The sequence below is a fragment of the Odocoileus virginianus genome, chromosome 17 (assembly GCF_023699985.2).
Source record: "Odocoileus virginianus isolate 20LAN1187 ecotype Illinois chromosome 17, Ovbor_1.2, whole genome shotgun sequence".
NCBI classification, from domain to species: domain Eukaryota; kingdom Metazoa; phylum Chordata; class Mammalia; order Artiodactyla; family Cervidae; genus Odocoileus; species Odocoileus virginianus.
In genome coordinates, this window is record NC_069690.1 from 20,656,161 (window position 1) to 20,677,717 (window position 21,557).

A 21,557-nucleotide genomic window follows, 5' to 3' on the forward strand; every position below is an offset into this window, starting at 1 on the left:
GAAGTCCGCGCCACCACCCAGGACAGGCGCCGGGTGCCGAGGGCAGAGCAGTGTGCTCAATGAAAGAAAGGGTGGAACCGGGCCTAGGAGGGCCAGGAGGTCAGGGGTCGGGCTCCCCAGGACCTGTGGGGCTTGTGCTGGGGAGATGACAGTGATACGCTGAGGGAAGGGGCTCAGTGCCAAGGGGCTGTGGGGAGGGGAATGGGGGCCCGTGTCACCTGCAAGCCCCCCGCGTAAGCTGCCAAAGTAACCACCGCTGCTCTGCACCCCCTTCTCCTGGAATTGCAGCTGCCAGCTCTGATGGCTCACCGCCCGCCACCGCCTCCTCGTGGATTAAAGGTGGCCACGTGAGGCCCGGGATGGGAGCCGGGGAAGGGGCGGCAGCAGAAATCACCGGGAAACGGTTGAGCAAGCTGCGTGGTGGAGGGAGTGTGGGATGGTGGGCGGACAGTGCCCACTGTCAGAAGGACTCTGACTCGAGGGAGCAGGAAGGGGGCCCCCAAATTCACCGATGCCTCCCAAGCACTGGGAGATGGCCGTGAACAGCCCTCTAACCAGAGAGAGGGAGCACTTTGGGGGTCTTCTGTCCCAGGCTGGGGAGAAACGGGCGGGAGGAAAGGCTTAGACCTCTCAGAGGGGACCCCGAAGGCATTTATGAAATGAAGGTGGCACCTACCACCCGGAGGGGTTTAGGTGCCTGCAGGGCGGCCTCCTCTGAGCCCCCTGCCAGGCTGGGGAGCCCATTTCCTGTCCTGAATGTAAGGCTGCTGAGGCCAAGAGAGGGGAAGGCGGACTCCTAGCCACCTGCCAGGTTCTCTGGGAGACTGCGGACGCCTTGCCTCGGATGCGGGATTCCCTTGGGGGATGGCGGTTCTTTCGGGGACATCAGTCCCAGAGGACAGCAGGTTCTCCTTGGGAGAGGTCTGAACATGCAGCCAAGACCTCACCAGGTCTAAAGGCAAAGGCAAAAAGGACACAGTTGAGCTGCTCCCAGAGGCTGTGTTCAGCCACCCATTGGTAACGAACATTCTCCAGGATGTTCTAGGACCTGCTTCTGTCTCCTGCCTATGCTCCTTGGGGGTGGGCCCATGGCATTTTTGTGACCTGTGTGGTGAAGGAGGCACTCTTTGATGGGGGATCTTCACAGCCCCACCTGTCCTCCTCCCACAGGTAATCTGGTGTCTCCCTGATACCTGGTCCCCAGGTGTGGGGACGGCACCTATCTACTGGGACTGGATGGTGAACCATCAGGTGTTCCTACCCGCTGACATCCAGGAGGCTGGCTCCTCCACCCCCAGCACTAATCTAATCAGGAAATAGCAAAGTCCACTTTTCCCAGGGGTTATAAATAACCACAGCAGTTCAGACAGCATCATTTCTCTGGAAAATGTGCCATGTCCGTCTCTACTCCGCACCCTCCCTCCTCTGTATTTAAATGACATCCTGAAATAGACTTGATTTCTGGAGTTCTGCTGGCCTCCCGGGAGACAGGGCTGCATTGTCGGGGCGCGGAGGGGCTGGGTTGGCCTCCCTGCCTCGGGTGCCAGGGCCACACCTTCAGAGGGAAGTCGGGAATAGGATGGTGATGGGACTCACGGTAAAACATGACCGGTACTACCTTATCCAGACCTGGCCTGGGACAGACTACAACAACAGCAAACGGTGCAGGGGACAGGGTGGTAGTCTGGCAGAGCGGCGGAGGGGAAGTGAGCATTCCTGAGGCCTGGAGTTAATCTGGGAAGGCTCTCTGGAAGAAACAGGGCTTGGACTGAACCTTTGCATCAGGCTTGCGAAGGTCCTGTCTCAGATGCCTCCAGGAACATGTTCAGTTGCTACTTGGCATTTGGAACAGAAGCGAGGGGGAGGGAAGGAATGAAAGAATCGCACTGGAGACGACCTGCCAGCACCCAGGTCAGCCTGTGGTGCCAGATGGTGGAAGCCTCATGTCTCTCTTCCAGATAAACACTGATCACAGCAGCTGCCTTGCTGCCAGAGGCGAGGGCGCCAGGCTGGGTGCTGTACATGAGATCTTGCAGGTCTAGCCAAGCCGAGTCAGGGAGACTTGAATTTGCGCCCCAGCTCTCACTTCCTAGACATGTGGCAGTGGGCAAACTCCTGATTCTTTTTAAGCCTCAGTGTTCTCATCTGTCGAATGGAAACAGCTAGGAGGACTTACGCCTCATGGGCTACGTTATGATGATTGATTGAGATGCTGTAGGTAAGGGGTTTGTCCTGGAGCCAGACTTACAGGAAATGCTTACATGTCTGGTCAGTGTTCCTGTTTCCCGTAGCGACACGGAGGCAGGTGTGGATCCCCCCTACCGTGGGGAAACTGAGGTTCCAGGAGGTTAAGTGACCTGCCCAGATTCACACAGTTGAGTAGAAGAGTGGACATTTGGACCCAGATCGGTCTGATTCTCAGTCCTTGCACTTTCCCAGCCTGGGCTGTTGTCCACATGCCGCTTCAGGACCAACCCAGGGGGAGCTAGGGCAGGGGAGGGGCCCTAGGGGCCAGGACCATGGGATTGACCTGAGGTTTACACTGATTCCAAGGGAGACCTACAGGAGAAGGGGGTGGTCGTTGCAGAATGTGTGTCCCAAGGGCAGCAGCTGCCTCCACCGACAGAGGGCAACGGAGATCTCTCTACTCCAGGTGGCCACTGGTGGAGCACAGGGCTGGGGACGCCCTGAGGCTCTGTGTCCAAGACCTGGCATTCTGGGCGAGAAAGAAGCTGTCGGGGCAGCCCGTACCACAGGCCTTGGGACATAAAGGTTAGGGGAGGGAGGTTTCAGGGGCCCGGGAGGACTTGGCCCCGAACCTTCCAGAATAGAGGGCTGGGGCAGCAGCCATCCGGGGAGCCCCGCACTCTTCCTCTTTATGTTCGAGGAGATGCTCGGTCCTCTCCACACGACTCTCCCTCTGCCCTGTTCTCCGTTTCCTCCCTTCTCCAGGCAGAGGACTGCCAGCCAGAGGCAGGGCCTGGGCTCAGATGCAGAGCCCCAGACCCTGTTGGAGGCTTAGGTGCCCCCTGTCCCCAGCGGGTGTCTGATGATGAAGATGGGGAGAAGACTTACCAATACCTCTATACCTGTTAGAAGCCCCAGGGCCCAGCTCACGCTGGGCGGACCCAGACTCTAGTGAGGGGCCTGTTAGAACAGGCCCTGGGGGGGTGGGAGTCGTCCAGGGGTAGGAGGGCAGGAGCATTCTGAGAGAACCAGCTTGCAGGTCCTCAGCTCCCATAAGTGCTGCTGCCCAGAAAGTGACTCACCAGAGAATGGCCTTACCCCACCCCTTGCTCTGCAGAGGAGCCGAGCCCCCCTGGAGAACCCTGCACAGGGCTCCCAGGGCCCCTGGTTGGCAACAGGGGGGCCCCTTAAGATGTTGATGTGGGAGTTGAGAAAATAAAAGACTCAAAAGCCTGGGTTTCTGATCCTTTCACAAATCACATGGTTTCCAGTTTTTTGTTTCCACAAAAGTGGCAGAATTGTCAGCTGAGAGACCATTTAAAATAAATATTGATGATATGCAATTTAAAGCAAATACCGAGGAAAGAGGTTAAAGAAATGCAAACATTGCTATAATAAAACTATTTTCAAAAACAAAAGGAAAGAAAAAAAGGACTTCCCTGGTGGTCCAGGAATTAAGTCTCCATGCTTCCACTGCAGGAGGTGTGGGCTCAATCCCTGGTCCAGGAACTAGGATCCTACATGCTGTACAATGAGGCCAAAAAAACCCCAAAAAACTATTTTGAGCCCCATCTGCTTTATGTGAGCAGATGTTTCATCTTTTACATCTTTAAAAACCAAACCAAAAAAATAAAAGTAATGATGCTGAAACCCCATTTCACCCTAGCAAAAAATAATATTCATTTACATACATGAACTAAAGACAAAGCACTGTACCCAATCTCATTAAGAGATGTAGTTCCACCAAAATGGTACTTTGCTGCTGAATGTTTATTAAAATTTTTAATATGTTGGTTAAATTTTTTATTACATACTGCTAATCATTGTAATAGTGAATCCAGAATATGTTTTGAACATTTGGAGCCTTGTGGTCTCAGGAAATTTTTCATTTCTATTTACACAGATGTTTTCGTTGAAGCAAAGTAGAATAGGGTGAAGAATAAACGACTTTAAAAAAAAAAACACAAATGAGGGCATAATTCTTTGGGTGAAATAGTCTAGAAACACAAAATCAAGGAGAAAAAAGGAATGTTACAGGTTTCTACAAGGGAAAGAAGAACTTGTTTATGTGTTTTTTAAATGGTTGATGGTGGGGATCAAATCACTATGGAATTTGGATTCCACTGAATACGTTTAAGAGAATGATATAACAGTTTTGTTTCAAGATGTAAATATTTACATTATTCTGGAAATTATGTTCTTTGCAGCTATTTAAACTTGATTTGGAAATATTCAGATGTTGACTTAAAAATGTGCTAGGGTGTACATTGTTTTTCCAAGTCACTTTATGGATGCACAAGGAAAAACAGTTCGAAGGCCCCTGAGCCCGAGGAACGAGTCCTGTTTGGTCACCTGTGAGGGATACCTCTGGGCCTCCCCTGCCATCTCCAACTCCCTGGGGCTCCTGCGCAGTTTGGGGGCCCCCTCTACAGCGTGTTTGCTTCCTGGGAGACCAGCCACTTACCTGTTATCTCAATGAGTCTTCACAGCAATCCAGCAAGGCAGGGTCTTTACTGGCAATGAACAGACTGAACAAATGAGGTTTAGCAAGGTTAGAAACTTCCCAAGGTCACCTGGCCAGAAGTGGCTGAGCTGGGATTCTGACCCAGGGCTCTTCTTGACTTCTGCGTGGCACCACCTCCTGTTCACGACCAGGTACATGGGCTGCGCCTGCAGTGTACCTGACTCCAATTCAGGCAGTTGAGCAAGTTGCCGAGAGAGTGTGAGTCTTAGTTTGTGCATCCGTGAAATGGGGTCCTAGTACGCCTCTCACAGGGCAGGGTCAGGAGTGAATGAGAGGTGATGGACGAACGTGTCTTCAGAGCGCACCCCACCTCCCTCCCAGAGTGGGGGGCACCCTTCACTAACAGGGCAGGAAGGACCTGGGGCGTGGAGGTCCTGAAGGACTGATGTCAAGATGAGCATCAGCCCCCAGCTCCGTCTTCCTGAACTTTGACCAGCGTCTGAGCCTGAGCAGCGGGGGGAGCTCTGGTTTGGTCTCTGCTGTCACCTCTTTCTCTCACCTTCTCTTTCTTTCTTTCTCTGCAGCTGGATCCACAGACTGTAGAAACCAAGAACTGGCACACGGATGTGATTGAGATGAATGGGGTGAGCCGGGAGCGACAGAAGTGTCTGCGCAGTGGGTGGGCAGCCCGGCCTCTGGCTGGTGCCCTGGGGCGCTGTCCCTCCCCCAACCCACCCACCCCCTGCTCCCTTCATCCAGCCCCTCCCCCCTCTCCTCTGCCTGCACCCTTCCCATTCCCACCCTGTGAGTGCTTCAGGGAGCCCCCCGGGTGCAGTCCTGGTGTGCCCCCTGTGTTTTGGGGGGCACTCACGCCCTGGGGGGGTGTGCCTGCCTTGCCCCCAAGCAGATCAAAGTGGAATTCTCCATGAAATTCACCAGCCGAGACATGAGCCTGAAGAGGACCCCCTCCAAAAAGCAGAGCGGCGTCTTCGGTGTGAAGATCAGCGTGGTGACCAAGTAGGTACTGCGTCTGGGGTCCCTGCCAGCCCCGCCCTCCAGGGCCCCCACTCATGTCTGTCACCCCAGCAATCACCCTCCACTTCATTAGTCACAGCGGCCACTCGGATGGGCAAAAGTGGCCGGCAGAGGGGTGTTCCCTGCCTCACACAATGCTTTGGAAATAAATGAGCCAGCACTTAACCACTGGGAGATTACATGTGAAAATCCCAGATCCTCAGCATCCTGTAATAAATGGGGAGATGTGACAGCTGTATGTCTGTGTCTTGGTGTGGCAGCGGCCGGCTGGAATCCAGAAGTGGCTGCCCCCAGGAAAAGGCATCCTTCAGCCCCCTCCCCTCTTGTCTCCAGGGTCTGGCCCACCCTGCTCTGTAGGTGACCCACTGGGTCCCCCGTAGCATTTAAATGTGAGCCCTCTGTTCTGAGGAATGCTCTTACTTCAGTCTTTGATCTCCTAAAACTTCCCGCCTTTGTCCCCTGCGACCCCTCAACACCCAGGCCTGGGGTGGGCTGTGTGTTGGGGGGTGGGGTAGCATGGCCTCTTTCTCAGCCCTGTCCTTGTCCCCCATCTCCTGATCCCAGAGACCAAAATGCTGCAAGGCCACGGTTTGCAGAGAGGGAGGGGCTACATGTAGGGATCACTGGGGGCCCCCTTCCCCTCCCTCCCCTCACATCCCCTACCCCAACCCCAGGCGGGAGCGCTCCAAGGTGCCCTACATCGTGCGGCAGTGTGTGGAGGAAGTGGAGAAGCGGGGCATCGAGGAGGTTGGCATCTACCGGATATCAGGGGTGGCCACAGACATCCAGGCGCTGAAGGCCGTCTTCGATGCCAGTGAGTCTGGGAGGCCCAGCCGGGCGGCTGCGGGGAGGGGCGCTCCAGCAGGCTCCTCGGGCTGGTGGGAGAGCTTAGCAGAAGCAGGAGGCTCCTCTATGGAAAGGCCCTGACCTGCCGGTGGCAGAGGAGCCTTGGACTGTGCGCTCCGGCCCGGCATGGCATGGGGTGGGCCATTGCTGAGTCCTTGTGACACGGGCCTGCCCTGCATTTTCTCATGTAATCCGTTGCCCTCCAGTCTTGCCTCCGTTGCTACAGATAAGGAAGCAGAGCCTCAGAGAGGCCAAGTACTTTGCCCAGGATTACTCAGTTCATAAGCTTTGAGCCTGATTTAAACTCGGATCTTGCTGACTCCAGAGTCTGTGTTCCTGGCTTTCTTGCTGGCCTCCTGGGCTGCAGGAAAACTAAAGAGCTTTGAGCCCGGCTGGCTCCCGCACCCCCGCCTTCTCCGGGTACCCTTTGGGAGGGGCGCTGCTGCCTCTCACTTTGACTGAGCCCCTTGGTCAGGGCCTGACCTTTCTGGTTCTTTACCCCGTCTCGCCGTTCAGGCTGCAGCAACAACATTGCTAGCAGGACCCCTGAACTGGCTGGGCAATGCTGATCCTATGGGAGCTGAGAGGGGGCCTGGTGGGTGTCCCCAGGCAGCTGCAAAGTAGACGTGTTCAGGGAACCTGGGGGTGGGGGGGAGCTGGGGACAGGCTGGCACATGGCTCCTCTATGCCACCTGGAAGCTGAGGCTTTGTCAGAACATGATTTTAGGTATAAAAATGCACAGTGCCTTCCAGAGAGGGGCTTAGCGGTGGGGAGACTGCAGTAGGAAGGAGGGCGTGTGACACGTGTGAATGTGGCTCCAGGACTCTGGATGACGAACTGTGCTTCCCTCCCCTTCTCCCCCACGGAGCTGAGTCACAGACCACCTGTGGGCACTACCTACATCCCGCCTTTGCTGGGGAGACCAGACCAGGGACAGAGTGGGTTGGGGGTGCATGCCCAGAGCGGGCTGCCTCAGGATGGATGCGGGGACAGATCGGGGCTCCCTGCCCTGCTGAGGGCTGCATGGGGGAGGGAGGGGGCTCAGCCAGCACAGCCCCTGCCCTCCCACCCCCCCACAGATAACAAGGACATCCTGCTGATGCTGAGCGACATGGACATCAACGCCATCGCCGGTACCCTCAAGCTCTACTTCCGGGAGCTGCCCGAGCCCCTCCTCACAGACCGACTGTACCCCGCCTTCATGGAGGGCATCGGTGAGTGGCGGCGGGGGTCTAAGGGCTGGGCTGAGCTGGGCCTCCCCGATCAGCAGAGAGCATGAGATGTCTGTGCCCACCCGCCCACCCCCGACTTGGCGTGTCCATCTGCCCTGTGCCTTGGGCCCACATGGCCTGCTGGGGCCCGATCCAGAGGCTGGGCCCACTTTTCCCCTGCCCATCTCTCCTCTTGTCCCTCGGGGCTGCACTCTGTGCTTCCTCCTTGGACACTGACGACCTTGTTTAGAAACCCCAGGACCAGGGAAATCTGCCCTGAGGGTGCGGGGTCCAGGACCGAGGAGAAGTGAGCCTGGAGTGCACTTGACGTGGCTTGTACTGAGCCCTCCAGAAGGAGTGCGCGCTCTTCTCTGACCGATGCCCAGGGTTGGGAGGAAGCTGAGGGCCCCGCCTGGCAGGACTGCGGCCTCCCCCCAACCTGGGCCAGATCCAGGCCTCGGCGCATCCCTCCTGCCTCACCTTCTCCTGGGCCAGTCAGTGGAATGAGGAGCCCGTGGAAGGCGGGCCGCTGCCAGGCTCCAGCGTCAGAAGTGCTTAAAAAAGAGAACAGTTAGGGAATTAATTCCCTAGTGGTCCAGTGGTTAGGACTCCGTGCCCCTCACTGCCCAGGGCCTGGTTTCCATCCCTGGTTGGAGAACCAAGATCCCGCAAGCCAAGTGGCGCAGCCAAAAAAAAAAAAGAACTTTCACGCCAGTGGCATCCTTGTATCCTTACAGACCAGGGATGGAGTGGCTCCATCCCCAGAGGCCCACACTGTGCAGGGAAGAAGGGTGTCTGCTCCCCACCTGCCCACCTCCTGGCTGGGTTCTAGGTCATGGGTGGGGCCTTCTGCAGAAACCCTTGGGAAAATACCAGCCCCATCCCTGCTGGGTCTGTCCCCTGACCCCTTGCAGCCCAGGCTTCCCCCCCAGGGTCCCGCAGCCTCCTGACCCCAGGGTGCTGGCCAAGGCCTCCCCGCCCAGAGCCCGGCCCCTTGTGTGCCTACAGCCCTGTCAGACCCTGCTGCCAAGGAGAACTGCATGATGCATCTGCTCCGCTCCCTGCCCGACCCCAACCTCATCACCTTCCTCTTCCTGCTGGAACACTTGAAAAGGTAACGGGCAGGGGCCCTGCCCCGTCCGCCGGGGGAGTGGGGAGGGGGTGGACTCCAGCTAGGCAGGACACATGCCCTGGGAACCCACGTCCTGGGCGCCTCCTCATGGGTGCGGGTCTCTGCTGGACCCCTGCCGCCAGGTGAGAGTTTGCCCTTCAGATTCTTGGCATTCACATTCTTCTGTTTCGAGAAATATTTGGATCCCAGAGGCCACCTCAAATACTGGCCATAGAACACTTAGAGAGGCAAGGCTAGAGCCAAGGACTGTAGGTAGAGTTTCCAGTCAGTGGGCCACTCAGCCACTTAGCATTTTTTAAACAGAGTAGGAGAGCCCGCCCCAGGGTACACTGCAAACGGCAAGCATGCATATTGTTCAGTTACTCTTGTTGCATGTGCTGGGTGATAGTGTAAAACTTGTGTGTTATTACGGGTCACAGTCCAAAAAATCTGAAGCCCACTGGTCTTGACCCACACCTCATCAAACAGGTAGGGAATCTGAGTCCCCAGCTCGATGGGGACTTGCTTGGGTTTACCAGTAGCTCTGCCCTTAGAGTCCACATCGCCCAGATCCTAAACTATGGTTCATCCCACCTTCTGCTCTGCTCCTTCCATAGTCTGGTCAAACCAAGAGCTGCTAAAGTTAACACCTGCACCTAAATTAGGAACGGAAGCTAGCCCTGACTGTGACCTCGTCACTCACTTTGGAGCCCAGGACTGGTCCCAGGTGTGAGTGGGGAGGAGACGTCCCCAGGCGTCCCTTAAATCCACTTGCCATCCAGGACCAGGGCACCCCCGATGAGGGGCTTTGAGTCCTCAGGCCCCCAGTGGCGGCTCGGCCAGGCCAGGCCAGGCTCTGGAGGGCCAGCAGAGACCTGGGAACGCCTGGGCTGCTGTCCTGTTTTTCCCATTATGAGACATTTTCCCTCTGGTTTGGCCGGGACCAAGGTCCCAACCAATCCCCAAATAGTTTGGCGAGCACTGTGGGGAGGACACACAGAGGAGGAGTGGGGAGGAAAATTCATTAGGTTTTCCACCCTGGGAACCGGGCACAGTCTGTTCCCACATCTGGGCGCCTGGCGTGTGTATGTGTGTATATGTGTGTGTGTGGTGAGGGGCAGGGCCAGCTGCACAGCTCCTGGCATGGCAGTGTTTGCTCATTTCCAAGGCACTCAGCAGGCACATCCACGGCTCCTGCCTGGAGGGTGTGGTGACGGTGCAGTGGGAGTTGGGGTGAGAGGCGCTGCTTGGGGCGGCTGGGTCTCAGCCCCAAAACATTGCCTGGGACTGGGGGGAGGCGCAGTCTCTGATGTGTTGGGTGGTACCGAACCTGCTGGACACCAGCCCCAGATGGCAGTGCCTGCTGTCACTCGGGAAATAAGCCACAGAGCATCTGGCTGATCATGCAAGAGAAGCAGAGGAAGACCCAGGAGGCAGCTCTGGGATCCCAAGCGGCAGACCCTTCTGGAAAAGCTTGGGAGGACAGCCCCTGGGCTCCATCTGGGACGAGGGATGTTCCTGCCACAGCACAGCAGGCAGAGCCTCTGGCCTTGGGCCCCCGCCCACTGGGACGCCTCCTCTGGGCCCCTCTCCATGGCTGGGCTGATCGTGGACAGCACACAGGGTGGGGAAGAGCCTGGGCTCTGGAGGCAGACCTGCTGGGTTTGGATCCTGGCTCTGCCACCTGCTGGGTCACCTTGGGCAGGCCATTTGGCCTCTCGGTACTCCGGTTTCTTCATCTCTACAGTGGGGATGAAACTGTTACCTACCCAAAAGCTTGCTTGTGACAAGCATGAGTTATTACAGGGAAAGTTCTTGGACCTGTAATAGTCTCTCTGAGGCAAGGGAGATTTGGAGTGGGTCCTTCTCGCTCTCGCAGTTTGCCATCAGTTCAGGAGGTGGCCCAGGAGCTGGGAATCTGTCAGTGGAATGTTCTGAAACATAGCTGGGAACTTGGGCCCTTGGCTGAGTCCCCTCCTCACAGAGCGGTCTCTACCCTCAGGAGAGGGCGGGCTAGTGACCCCTTTGGGGAATCCTCCCAGGAGCGGTATTAGCCAAGGGTCTGGAGCTCCACGTGGCGGCCAGACGTGACTTGTTTCCGCCCCTCCCATCCCTTTCAGGGTTGCTGAGAAGGAGCCCATCAACAAAATGTCCCTTCACAACCTGGCCACCGTGTTTGGCCCCACATTACTGAGACCCTCGGAAGTGGAGAGCAAAGCACACCTCACGTCGGCCGCCGACATCTGGTCCCACGACGTCATGGCACAGGTACCCCCACACTGCGCGGGCCTGCGGCAGGTGCCAGGGTCGGACGAGCCCCTCCCTGAGGGGTGGGCTCCCATCCGCCTCCCATCCGCCTCCCATCCGAGCAGCGGGGCTGACAGGTCTGTGGGATGCCACCAAGGAGTAGGGCTCTGGACAGTCCTGCTGAAAAGTAGGCATCTGGACCAAGAGCCCAGAGGATGGGTGTCCCAGGTACTGGTTGCAGTCTTGGGAGCTGCCTGGGCCTTGGGAAGCAAACCCAGGGGTGTCAGGAAAATCTGGGGCCTTGCCCTCATGCGTGGCTGGTCAGGAAGCTTCCCTGGGAGTCCGGTGAGACCCAGGGCAGGGTCTGGTCTGGAGCTGGACTGAAGTTGGGGAAGTGGCCCTGGGTGCCCCACCCTCTGCCCTGCAGCACCCCCTGCTGCTGCAAACTGGCAGCCACACCTGGGCTTCCAGGGATGGGGGAGTGGCTGGAGCCAGCCAGAGGGGAAGCAGGGAGCCACAGGAGCCCAGTCCAGAGAGCGTGTCAGCGGGTCGGAGGAGGCCCTCCGGGGTGAGGACCCCAGCCTCAGTCTCCCCTGTCTCCCCACAGGTCCAGGTCCTCCTCTACTACCTGCAGCACCCTCCCATCTCCTTCGCAGAACTGAAGCGGAACACACTGTACTTCTCCACCGATGTGTAGCCCGAGGTGGGAGCGGCTGTCGGGGGGGCGGCCCCAAGCCAGCCTCTCCAGCCGGGGACCCAACCCAGACTTGAAGGACTGCAATAGAGAACTCCCAAACCCAGCGCTCCACACTCCAAGGGACAGAGATTTCCAAGAACTGGAAGACGTGTATCTTTTGTGCCACCTTGTACAAAGCCAGCCGACCCGGCCCCGGCCCCGCCACGCACCCCGGCTCTGCCCTGCGTTCCTCTAGTCGTGTCTGATGCTCCGTGCTGTTCGGGAATTGTTTTACGTCTATTTGTCATGCAGAAAAGGTAGTGACCGACCCGGTGTGGGCACACAGGCAGCCTGCTTTGTTCTTTCATTTCCTCCAACACTTTCTTTCCTCCTGAGTCCGGTCCAAGGGCTTTTATTCTGCGCTCTGTAACTGCTGCCAGCTTCGCCTCTCTTGGCCCTGCTCCCAGATTGCAGTCTCCTGGCGGCCTCCCCTCCGTCTTCCTCCACCCTGTCCTCCCCGCCTCCCCCAGCCTGCCTGCATGCATTTGCAGCTTTGGTTTTTGATCCATCACCTCGAAAGTTCTGAGGAGGCCCTGGGCAGCGGTGGCGGGGGCTGGCCGGTCCGATGCTGCCGCCCCCAACCCTCTCCTTGCCCCCCTCACCTGTGGAGGCACGCCTGTCTGCCTTGCCACCTGTGCAAATGTGGACAAGGAGACACTCTCGCACTGATCCTTGGCTCTGCACAGGCTGGAGAGTGGATTGCTGGGATTTTCCACCTGAGAACCTCCATTTCTGGGGTTTATCTGTTCGTCTCCAGTCCCAGTGAGGCACCTTTGACTGTTTCTTCTACTGCTTTTCAGTTTCTTTTCTCCTGCTGTTCTATTTTCTTTTGAGTGTAGAGACTCACCAGAGACCTGCTATCAAGGCAGCCAGAGGGTCAGGAAAGAATCAGGGAGGTGGGAGGGTCAGGCTGCCAAGGAGACAGAGTGGGCTGTTGAGAGGAGCGCCAGGGAGCGCTGGGCATCCTGGGCTGGGAGCAAGGAGTTGTGGTGGCTTTGCTGGTGGAGCCAGGCTTCTGGGAGGGCAACCACGAGGGCTGAAGCAGGTGTCTCGAAACAGGCAGGCTCCGTCCGAGAGGGCTAGCCCTTCCTGGTGCCTCCCGTACCTCGTGGTACCTTTGCCTTAGACGTTACACACTTTCTCCACAGCCAAGCACTGCCACGGGGCAGCCCCCACGGCCACGTGCGCCCCAGGGCCTGGGGAAGTCAGGTGCGGTCCAGCAGTAGCCAGCCGTCATGGTGCTGCCTCCCCCCACCCGGCTTCTGAACGCAGCCTTGTGGGTGAACTCGGGGGAACTCCAGGAGTTGGGGTGTGCCAGGTACCTGCCTCTCTCGGGACTGGGTTTTGCAGGGGACCCTGGTGGTGGATGCTTGACTCATCCGCAGGGTATGATCCCCGCGTTGAGGGCCGCTGCTCAGTACTGGAAAGGAGAAGTGCCCCCAAAGTGCAGTTTCTTCTCTCCTGAGCAGCACTGCTGGCCTCCAGCAGTTCAGACACTCCTGGCGGCAGGGGCTGGAGCTACAGTCCACGGTTCCTTGGCTCTCCTCTGTGTCAGAGACTAGATTCCAAGCCCTGGGGGTTGGAGAGAAGAGCTCCCCCTAGCTTGAGCTCAGGGCGGTTTTAAAGAAGGATCTGGGGCCCCTGAAGCCTTAGCACCGGCTCAGTGAGAGGAAGGGCCCCTTCTTGTCTCGTTTACACCTGTGGCCTGGGCGTGAGCAGAACGGTACACATTCTGTGCACATCAGAGGATAGATGCCCCAGAGGAGAGAGGAACTGACGCCCTGGCTGCCTGCTAAGCAGCTGAAGAGCCCCACTCCCTAAGATAATGGGCTTGGGCCACAGGTGGAAAAAGAATGCTGGAGTCTGAACATCCCCCGTGTCTGACCATCCCTGGAGCCTGCTTGGCACTTGGGAGCCGGCAGGTGGCCTGGAAGGTTCTTGCTTCCGCGGCCACTAACTGGAATGAATTGGAGCCCCACCTAGAGCTATTTACAGCCCCTAATGGGTGCCTCCCGCCTTCCCCAAACCAGGGACGTGTGCCTCTCAGCATCAGGTAGCTACTGCAGCCCCCAACCTCTTAGGTAATGAGAATGGGAGGAAGGCTGGAAGGGCTGAGAAATGGAAAAGGCTCAGAATATTTATCAGTTCGACCCCCAGAATCAGGAGGGGTGGGTACCAGACCTGGACTAAGCTGCGCTGAGGGAACAGCCTGTGGGTTCTCCTGAGAGACAGGGACTGTACAGAACCCCAGCCACTGTGCCCAGCAGGGCAGGCTGTGCCAACAGGAGCCCACAGACAGGCTACAGGAATCCACACACCTGTCCTTGCTGGCAATGGCTGCAGGCTGCCGGTGTTGTGCTGTTACAGGTATGATGGGACCCTTCATTAATATTTGACTTTCATAAGTTGGTAAGGATATATTTTTCTTTGGTCTATGTTCTGTTTCAACTTATGTAGATTATTATAAATTGATGTAAGCCACGTGAGAGGAAAATGTTAATAAAAAAAAAAAAACCTGCAAAGCCCTGACATTTGCACACAACTCGGCCCTGTGGTGTGGACGTTTGTGTTCTCAGGAGTCCAGGGAAGACCACCAATCTAGATATTTAACTCTTCCAACTGCATCCAGATGTGTTTCCAAGAATCTTCTTACCAGTGAACTCCCCTTTGTGCACCCCTTCGGCCATGGCAGTTTGGGAGGTGAGCCCACGCTCTCTCCTTGTTCTTTCACAAATGCCCACAGCTGTCACCAGCCAGTTCTTTTCATGAAATACAAGTGCCCCACCAGAGACCTGGCCATCAATATGCATCAGAGATGGCAGGAAGTTGTCTATTCAAGTGGAGGTTTATTTTATGCAAACATCTCTCTACAATTTCCTTGGAAGTTGCAGGTCTTTGGGGCAGCCTGCTGGCCTAATCTCTGTGTTGAAGATGCTGGATCCCCTAGAGGGCCCAGCCTCCCTCAGGAGAGCTAGCGGGGTTAATGTCGGCTCCCACCAGCCCCAGCCATTGGACACTGTGTTTATTCTGGAGATCGGGAACAGATGTCTCTGAAAATTGGTGTTTGGTTTATGAGCTCATACTGCCTCCTTAGCCATCTAAAACAGGAAACTATTCATCTCCTCTCCTGACTGAATAGTCAGTGTGGACAATGCTTGGCTTATTGAACTGATGGCTACTGACAGCCCAGGACTCGTCATTCCCAAGGCAGTCATGAGGGGAGCAGTGCTTGTACTCGGTCATTTGACCCCATGCGCTAGACTGGATGGTAGACGCTAGACTGGATGGTAGATGCCAGGTTTCTGGCACTGTTGACAGGTGGCAGGTAAGAGTGTCTGCGCTTGCTCTAACTGCTTACAGGTGACTTGCTGAGCGACAGTGGAGGACCCACTCCAACATCTGTTCTCAGACCTGTGAGGATTCTCCAGGCAGCCTACCAGCAGTGACGCCTCTTGACCGAGACTGGGACAGGCATTCTATAGAACTCCCCCCCCGAGATGAGCATTAGCCTTGTGCACTAGCCCATGGTCATTCCAAAGGCAACAGCAGACAAGGCCAGAGGAAGGTGTTACCAACTGGGCTTGACATCGTCACTCATGTATACACACACACACACCAGCTGGACTTGACATCATCACTCATGTACACACACACACACACACACACACGATGTCTGGATGGTTCAGCTGAGTCTGAATTCTGGTTAAGGGTGAGCAAGCTTTAGAAGACGGCCCACAGTGGGGGAGACAGCCAAAAAAGGCAAAGGAATGACTCTAGTGGAATAAAGGAGACACTACCGGTGGCTGGAATTACAGGCCCCCACCATGCTACCTGCTTGTCCTAAGTTCATCTTCATCCCACCACCAAGGCACCAGAGTAACACAGCATCTGCAGCAGATCCCGATTGTAAAAGGGTTTTTATGTGTATAGCACACAATTAGGCTGAGCTGCTACTGTCAGAGAAAGGCTACCAGGTCAAGTCAAAAACACTAATGTTTAAGGAACAAACCCCTGACATCAGAAGAACAGGGTGGTGGTGAGCAGCTCCTGAACATGGTCTGGTTGTAACCAGTGGCTGCTGGGACCTGGTCGTCAGGAGGACCCCAGCAACACAACCCTCACACTCTGTGTCCTTGAGGCGGGCCTGGGCCGACAGTCACAGCAGAACACCCACGTATGGTTCAGACCGCAGGCATTCCCACCAGCCAGCCCGACGGTTTCTCAGAAGAGGCCAGCAGGGTTACGCGTGGAATGTCACTGCATCCTAGGACACGGTCAGGCCAGGTTTCTGGGCCACTGCAGCAATCTCAGTGAGGATAACACTGCTCTGCAGACCCTGGGAGTTGAGCATTCCCAGACTTCTCAGGAGCTGGCTCATGCTTTCCCTTTGGATGTTCAATCTTTGGGCCACCTGGTACTATTTTGGGGAGTTGTGGAATTTGAAAATAAAAATAAGCCAAACTTTTAAACTGTAATATAAATATACATACATACATACATACACACATACACACATACATATATATGTGTGTGTGTATATATATATAAAACAAGGATAGCAGAACATTAAACAAAATGAGCAGAACACTAAACAAAACGACAGAACTGGTCAGACAGCATGATTCCACTCTGCCCTGCCCTGAGGTATGAGATGGATGACCGCGTTGACGTACAAGGTAGAAGAGCTTCCAGGTGTGTGTAAAGTCCCCTCCATCCCCACAGCACCAGAGCCTGTGGACTGAACCTTTGTGGAACTCAGTTCCTACAGGTCAACACACTGACTCTTTGACTGCCCAAAACAGAGAGTCTGGCATGGCACTCCACCCCGCACAGCCTGGCTCGAGTCCAGGTGCAGAGAGCACGGCTGCTCAGAGGTGGCTGATTGCAGCCAGGCGGCTCCCTCACGACACCAACTATGTGAGAGAAAACAAATGTCTTCAGTCTCTGAAGCAAGTGCCCTGGAGTGGCGCAGAAACCGCCCTACACAGAGCAGCCTTGATCCTGGGCTGCCATTGTCCTTGCCGGACACCAGTGTTCTCACCGTAGGTAATAGTCAATCGCAGCAGAGAAAGCAGCAAAACCTCCACAGCCGATGACCCCAGCCTTCAAGCCAGCTGTAAAGCAAACACAAATGACATTACCTGTGGTGAAAGACGCTGAGTCAAGCCGCACTCAGGAAAAGTTCGGGTACTCAGAGACGTAAAGAAGCTGGCGAACAAGTTCTCAATCATTCAACGTAGCAGAGAGCTGGAAGGCTTCAGTGAGGCTGTGCACACGAGCTGATCCAGTGTGCTTTTATCTAACTGTATGTTCATTTAACTTTTCTCATTCCAAAGAACTGCTATTTCTAGTCTCATGAAAATAGCTCCTCACAGGCAGGAAACTGGTTAACAGAACCAGCCCTTGGAATCAAGTGAAAGCATATGGCCTGTTACTCTGATTTGTTTATGGAATAAATTCCCGGGAAGGTGATCAAAGAAATCCCAGAGGGAGCTGAGCCTCTCAAAGGCCCTGACAAAGCTGAGAGATGGGAAGACCAAAGGAGAAGTTACTCCATAAATCACAAATGGCTGTGTGAGGAGGAGAGTCAGGTTTTAATGACAGCAAAGCATCCTGTCTCTCAGAAAATGAGAAAACAGCCTTTTTGCTTTGGGTAAGTCTGGGCACAGCAGATGGAGAGTGGCCCAGTAATAGACACTGTTAGGGAAGTTAAGTCACTGACGCCCCGCCGCACACTCTTGATAGATACACCAACAGGGAGAAGTGGCAGGGAACCAGTTTTCTTCTTGGTTGCTTACAGTGGCTAATCCAACATTTCTAGGATACCTATATTTGGCTTTCAGGAGTGGAAATCTAAGAACCCTAAACTGCAAAAACATTACTGTGAGAACTTATACATAGAATTAAAATGACTGCACAGTATGAAGAAAGATGTCTGTTTGAAATGCATAAGAGCTGAAAGTTAAGCAGAGCTTGCTGTTTGGGCAAATGGGTTTCCCACGGCTGAATGGGGTCCAGCTATGCTTCTGTACTATCCTGCATAGCAACACAGTCCAGAGATTACTTATTATTATGAAGTTCTTCCCATTTGTTCAATATGGGGACCGTTCTTTATTCTAAGATAGAAATAGTTCTCCGTGGGTTTGACCTGGGGCTATTTGTCCCCCGGGGGACACTGGAAACACTTCTGCTTGTCACCACTAGGGGTGCTACTGGCACCGAGTGGGGAGAGGCCAGGCATTCCCCTCCGCCCAGCAAACACTCCTCTGGTCCAAAACGTCAACAATGCCAAGGATCAGAAACCCTAATCTAGATACTAGAAGTTTCCAAAATTGAGTTAACACAGAAAATGTGATTTACTTGTCAGGAGAGGAGAATATCAAGTTCCACATATGCCTTGAGCTGTCCTTGGAACACTCATGTGTTTGGAAATGTCAACTTCAGCATGTTGTCCAAGGCCACAAAGAAAAGCATGTGAGAATTGTTTACTAACCTCTGAAACCAATGGCTCCTCCAGTGATGCAGCCACTAATGACACTGTTCTTCCAATCTGATTTTCCCCGATACTGTGGGTGGAGAAGAGCAGTTCAGAGCCAAAGAAACAAGCCAAACAAGAAAACTAAGGAAAAAAAGACAGGGTTTCTAGCTGGCTAATTTAGTCCCTCCCCAAAAGAAACCTATCTTGTTTTCTTTCAAAAGTATAATTCCTAAAATTTGAATGAACACACAAATGCTTCCTGCACATGGTACCAAAGCACTGAGCCAAGTATCACATTTGAGAAGTAATCAGAACCTCTTCTCAGGTTCCCCAACAAGTCTCTTGTTTAAAATTAATAACCAGGAATTCTCTGGTGATCCAATCATTAGGACCCCATGCTTGCTTCCACTGCAAGGGGCCCGGGTTCCACCCCTGGTTGGGGAACTAAGATCCTACAAGCCGCGAGGTGCAGCCAAAAGCAATAATAAAAAAATAATTAACCAACTTCTGGCCTGTAAAAAAAAAAATAAATAATAAGGCAAGCCCAAATCATAAATTCACAAGAAGTTTACATTAGGGACTATTTAATGGAAACTGAATCTAGCAAGTACTGGACAATTCTGACCTGCTTTCTAGTAGCATTGAGTATTTCTCTTGAGAACTCACAAGATGGAAAGAGGCAAGGCTTTCTCAGAAGGCAGGGACACTTACAGATTCCACTAAACATTCAGTGCAAGAAAACATGGCGCCCACAATGGCAAAATTTTTGGCATAGGACATTCCTCTCTGGCCCATGTCTTTAAGAACTTCTCTGGCCGTTGGTGTACGGTAAGGATCCTTAGGGTCAAAGCCCACATTGGTATCAATGCCAGCAGTGAACACCCCAAATGCACCTCCCAAGACAAATCCTAAAAATGAACAGAGACGAAGATTTCGTTGGCACATTTTTCAGGTTACTGTAATAGGGTCATACTCAAATTGCACCTTTTGGATGGCCACCAGTGAAGAGGATACCCCGTCCCCTTCTTGCCTCAGAAACTCTCCACTGACCTGGTTTCCACATTACAAAATCCAAGATCTATCTAGTAGGCAGCTTCTTCTCTGACTCTTTTTGTATTTCTTCCTCCTTTCATTTTCTAGCATTCTTCAAGATTCCATCTTTAACCCTCTTTCTCTCTCTACACTCTCACACATAAACCAGTCACCCTCAAGTTCAGGTATCAACTTTGCAAATCACTCCCTTGACAATGGTGACATTCATAAAAGTCATTCGGTAAATACCATATACCAATTACACTTTATTGTCCCAGCCTTACTTATTCCTTGCAGTAATCCTGTGAGGTAGATACTATTTTCCTTTTCTTTCTGTAGTGGAAGAAACTGAGGCTCAGAGAGGTAAACTAACTTCCCTAAGGTCACAAAGTTCCCAAATGGCAAATGCCACGCTGTTGTCCACAGCTGACCTTCCTGAACCTGCTGGACATTTCCACATGGATGTCCTTTCGCCACCTCAAGGTCAGTATGTGTTCAACGAAATCATGGGCACCTCCCCTCCAGGCCTCCCTGCTTATGGTTCCTGTTCTCCAGTCATTCCCGCGCCAAACTTCAGGTGCACTTATGGCTGTTTCTTTGCTTCCTCCTGTGAGGCTAGGTCCACAATTATCATCCTAGCCTAGGGCCCTCATCACTTCCACCCTGGAGCACTACAAAGACTACAAAGCATTATTTCAACAGACATGTAAGAGATCTAGGGTCGGGCACAATGATGAACAAAGATCCAGTCCATGTCTCACTGAGCTTCAGTCTAGCAAATTCCCTATATGGTCTCTCTGTCTACTGACTTTCCTTCCCTTTGCCACACTCCACCATGAGTCATCAAGCTCTTGGTAACTCTAAAAACCCATCAATGACTGCCCTAATGCCTACATGCAAAAAGCTCAACCTGCACCACTCCACCCCAACCTGAAATGCCATGTCTCTTTATCTACCCTCATTCTCTTAATCCTTCAAGACACAGGCTCCAGTCTCACCTCTTGTGGTCTTCTCCCAACCAAAAAGATCTTTCTTCTTTCTGCTCAGTTTCACGTTTCCACTCTCACTATATTCGTTTCTTAATTTCCTCTCATTCTCAATGAGACTTCAACTCACCTGCAAATGTGGTCAGCCTCTTAGCACACAGGAGGGTCACCTACATTCTCAATCCTCAAACGATTAAAAAAACAAAAAACAAAAACATGCCAAGCCCAGGCTTCTTTCCCCCTCGTTCCAGCTGTCCAGTCACATTGGGCTCAATGGCCTGTTTTTCTAGCCTGAAGTCACTTAAGGCCTAACCTTTGCAAGTTCTGCGCCCCAGGTCTGCAGCACTGTCCTCCTTCTGAACACTTTTCTTTCTGTGTATATTAAAATATTAGCTTCATGAGAACAAGGCTCTTGTCTTTCATTCTGTCTTTCCACCGCCTGGCACGTGATAGCCGCTCAGTAATAATTTTCTGAAAAGTAATTACTTTAAAGCAAACGAATGAATGAATGAATGAAGTAAACCATTTTATAAACCCCGGGTCTCGACCCAGGACCGAGTCTCTGATCGAATTTCCAGAGGCGAAAGCCAACCTCGGGGTCTAGGGAGGCGCTGCTCAAGTTCACTGAACCAGGCGGGGGTGGGTCAAGGTCGCGGCTCAGGGCCCCCTCCCCTCCTAGGTGCGTGGTCTTCTGAGCAGTGGACCCAGCTGCCGCCCAAGAGCTCAGCCTCCCAAGGGTCCCCCGGCCCCGCCTCACCTCCCACGCAGGCCAGCGCAGCTTTGAAGGCGCAGCTTTCCATCGCCCTCTCGATCATCTTCTGCTCCTCACTCTTGGCTGGACTCGGGATCCCGCCCAGGCTCCCAGGCTCCAGGAGCCGGGGCTGACGCTTGTCGCCCACCAAATACTGCAGAAGAAGGCTGTACTGCAGCGGAGCTTCGGCGGAAGCCGCCGCCTCAGGTGCGGAGCCCCCAGCACTGGGGGCGGTCGCCGCCATGACTGTGGCCCAGGAAACCTGGCGTTCTTCTTCTCACAGCAGATTCCACAAGCTTCCCGTCGGGCCTTGCGCGCCCAACCACCGTGCCGCAAAGGCAGATTCGCCACACCGAGCGAGCTCGAGGAAGCCGCGGAAGCCAAGTCAGTTCGTGCACACCCGGCGGAAGAGCTGTCATGTTCTCCTGTGAATACTGAGTCAGGCTTATGAGGCATTCCTAACGACACTGAC

The 21,557-nt window shown here is 54.2% G+C and overlaps 2 protein-coding genes across 6 annotated transcripts in view; one reads left to right on the forward strand and one right to left on the reverse strand.

The window, feature by feature from the left end:
- ABR (ABR activator of RhoGEF and GTPase) overlaps nucleotides 1-14,380 on the forward strand; it is a 188,416-nt gene extending 174,036 nt beyond the window's left edge. For all 5 annotated transcript variants that reach the window (XM_070478809.1, XM_070478812.1, XM_070478810.1 and 2 more), the window contains 7 exons: nucleotides 5,236-5,295; nucleotides 5,559-5,668; nucleotides 6,361-6,500; nucleotides 7,613-7,747; nucleotides 8,753-8,858; nucleotides 10,976-11,123; nucleotides 11,710-14,380. In XM_070478809.1, coding sequence (XP_070334910.1) covers nucleotides 5,236-5,295; nucleotides 5,559-5,668; nucleotides 6,361-6,500; nucleotides 7,613-7,747; nucleotides 8,753-8,858; nucleotides 10,976-11,123; nucleotides 11,710-11,799 — 789 coding nt within the window. In that variant the 3' untranslated portion in view covers nucleotides 11,800-14,380. The remainder of the gene's footprint in view (nucleotides 1-5,235; nucleotides 5,296-5,558; nucleotides 5,669-6,360; nucleotides 6,501-7,612; nucleotides 7,748-8,752; nucleotides 8,859-10,975; nucleotides 11,124-11,709) is intronic.
- A 1,358-nt stretch (nucleotides 14,381-15,738) lies between these two features.
- On the reverse strand, nucleotides 15,739-21,476 carry TIMM22 (translocase of inner mitochondrial membrane 22). Its single transcript, XM_020915437.2, has 4 exons — nucleotides 21,092-21,476; nucleotides 19,028-19,224; nucleotides 18,332-18,404; nucleotides 15,739-16,952 (listed from the first exon to the last, which is right to left on the reverse strand). The coding sequence occupies exons 1-4, from the start codon at nucleotides 21,327-21,329 to the stop codon at nucleotides 16,876-16,878; spliced, it is 585 nt and encodes a 194-aa protein (XP_020771096.1). The 5' UTR covers nucleotides 21,330-21,476; the 3' UTR covers nucleotides 15,739-16,875.
- Nucleotides 21,477-21,557: the final 81 nt, after the last annotated feature.

Excerpts from the sequence above, each read along its gene's own strand:
- TIMM22 (XM_020915437.2), bottom strand. The coding sequence starts at position 21,329 with ATGGCGGCGACCGCCCCCAGTGCTGGGGGCTCCGCACCTGAGGCGGCG. Across the intron at positions 19,225-21,091 it reads TGCGCTGGCCTGCGTGGGAG|GATTTGTCTTGGGAGGTGCA; the intron begins GTGAGGCGGGGC and ends GTTCATTTTTAG. Across the intron at positions 16,953-18,331 it reads AGGAGCCATTGGTTTCAGAG|CTGGCTTGAAGGCTGGGGTC; the intron begins GTTAGTAAACAA and ends TTTGCTTTACAG.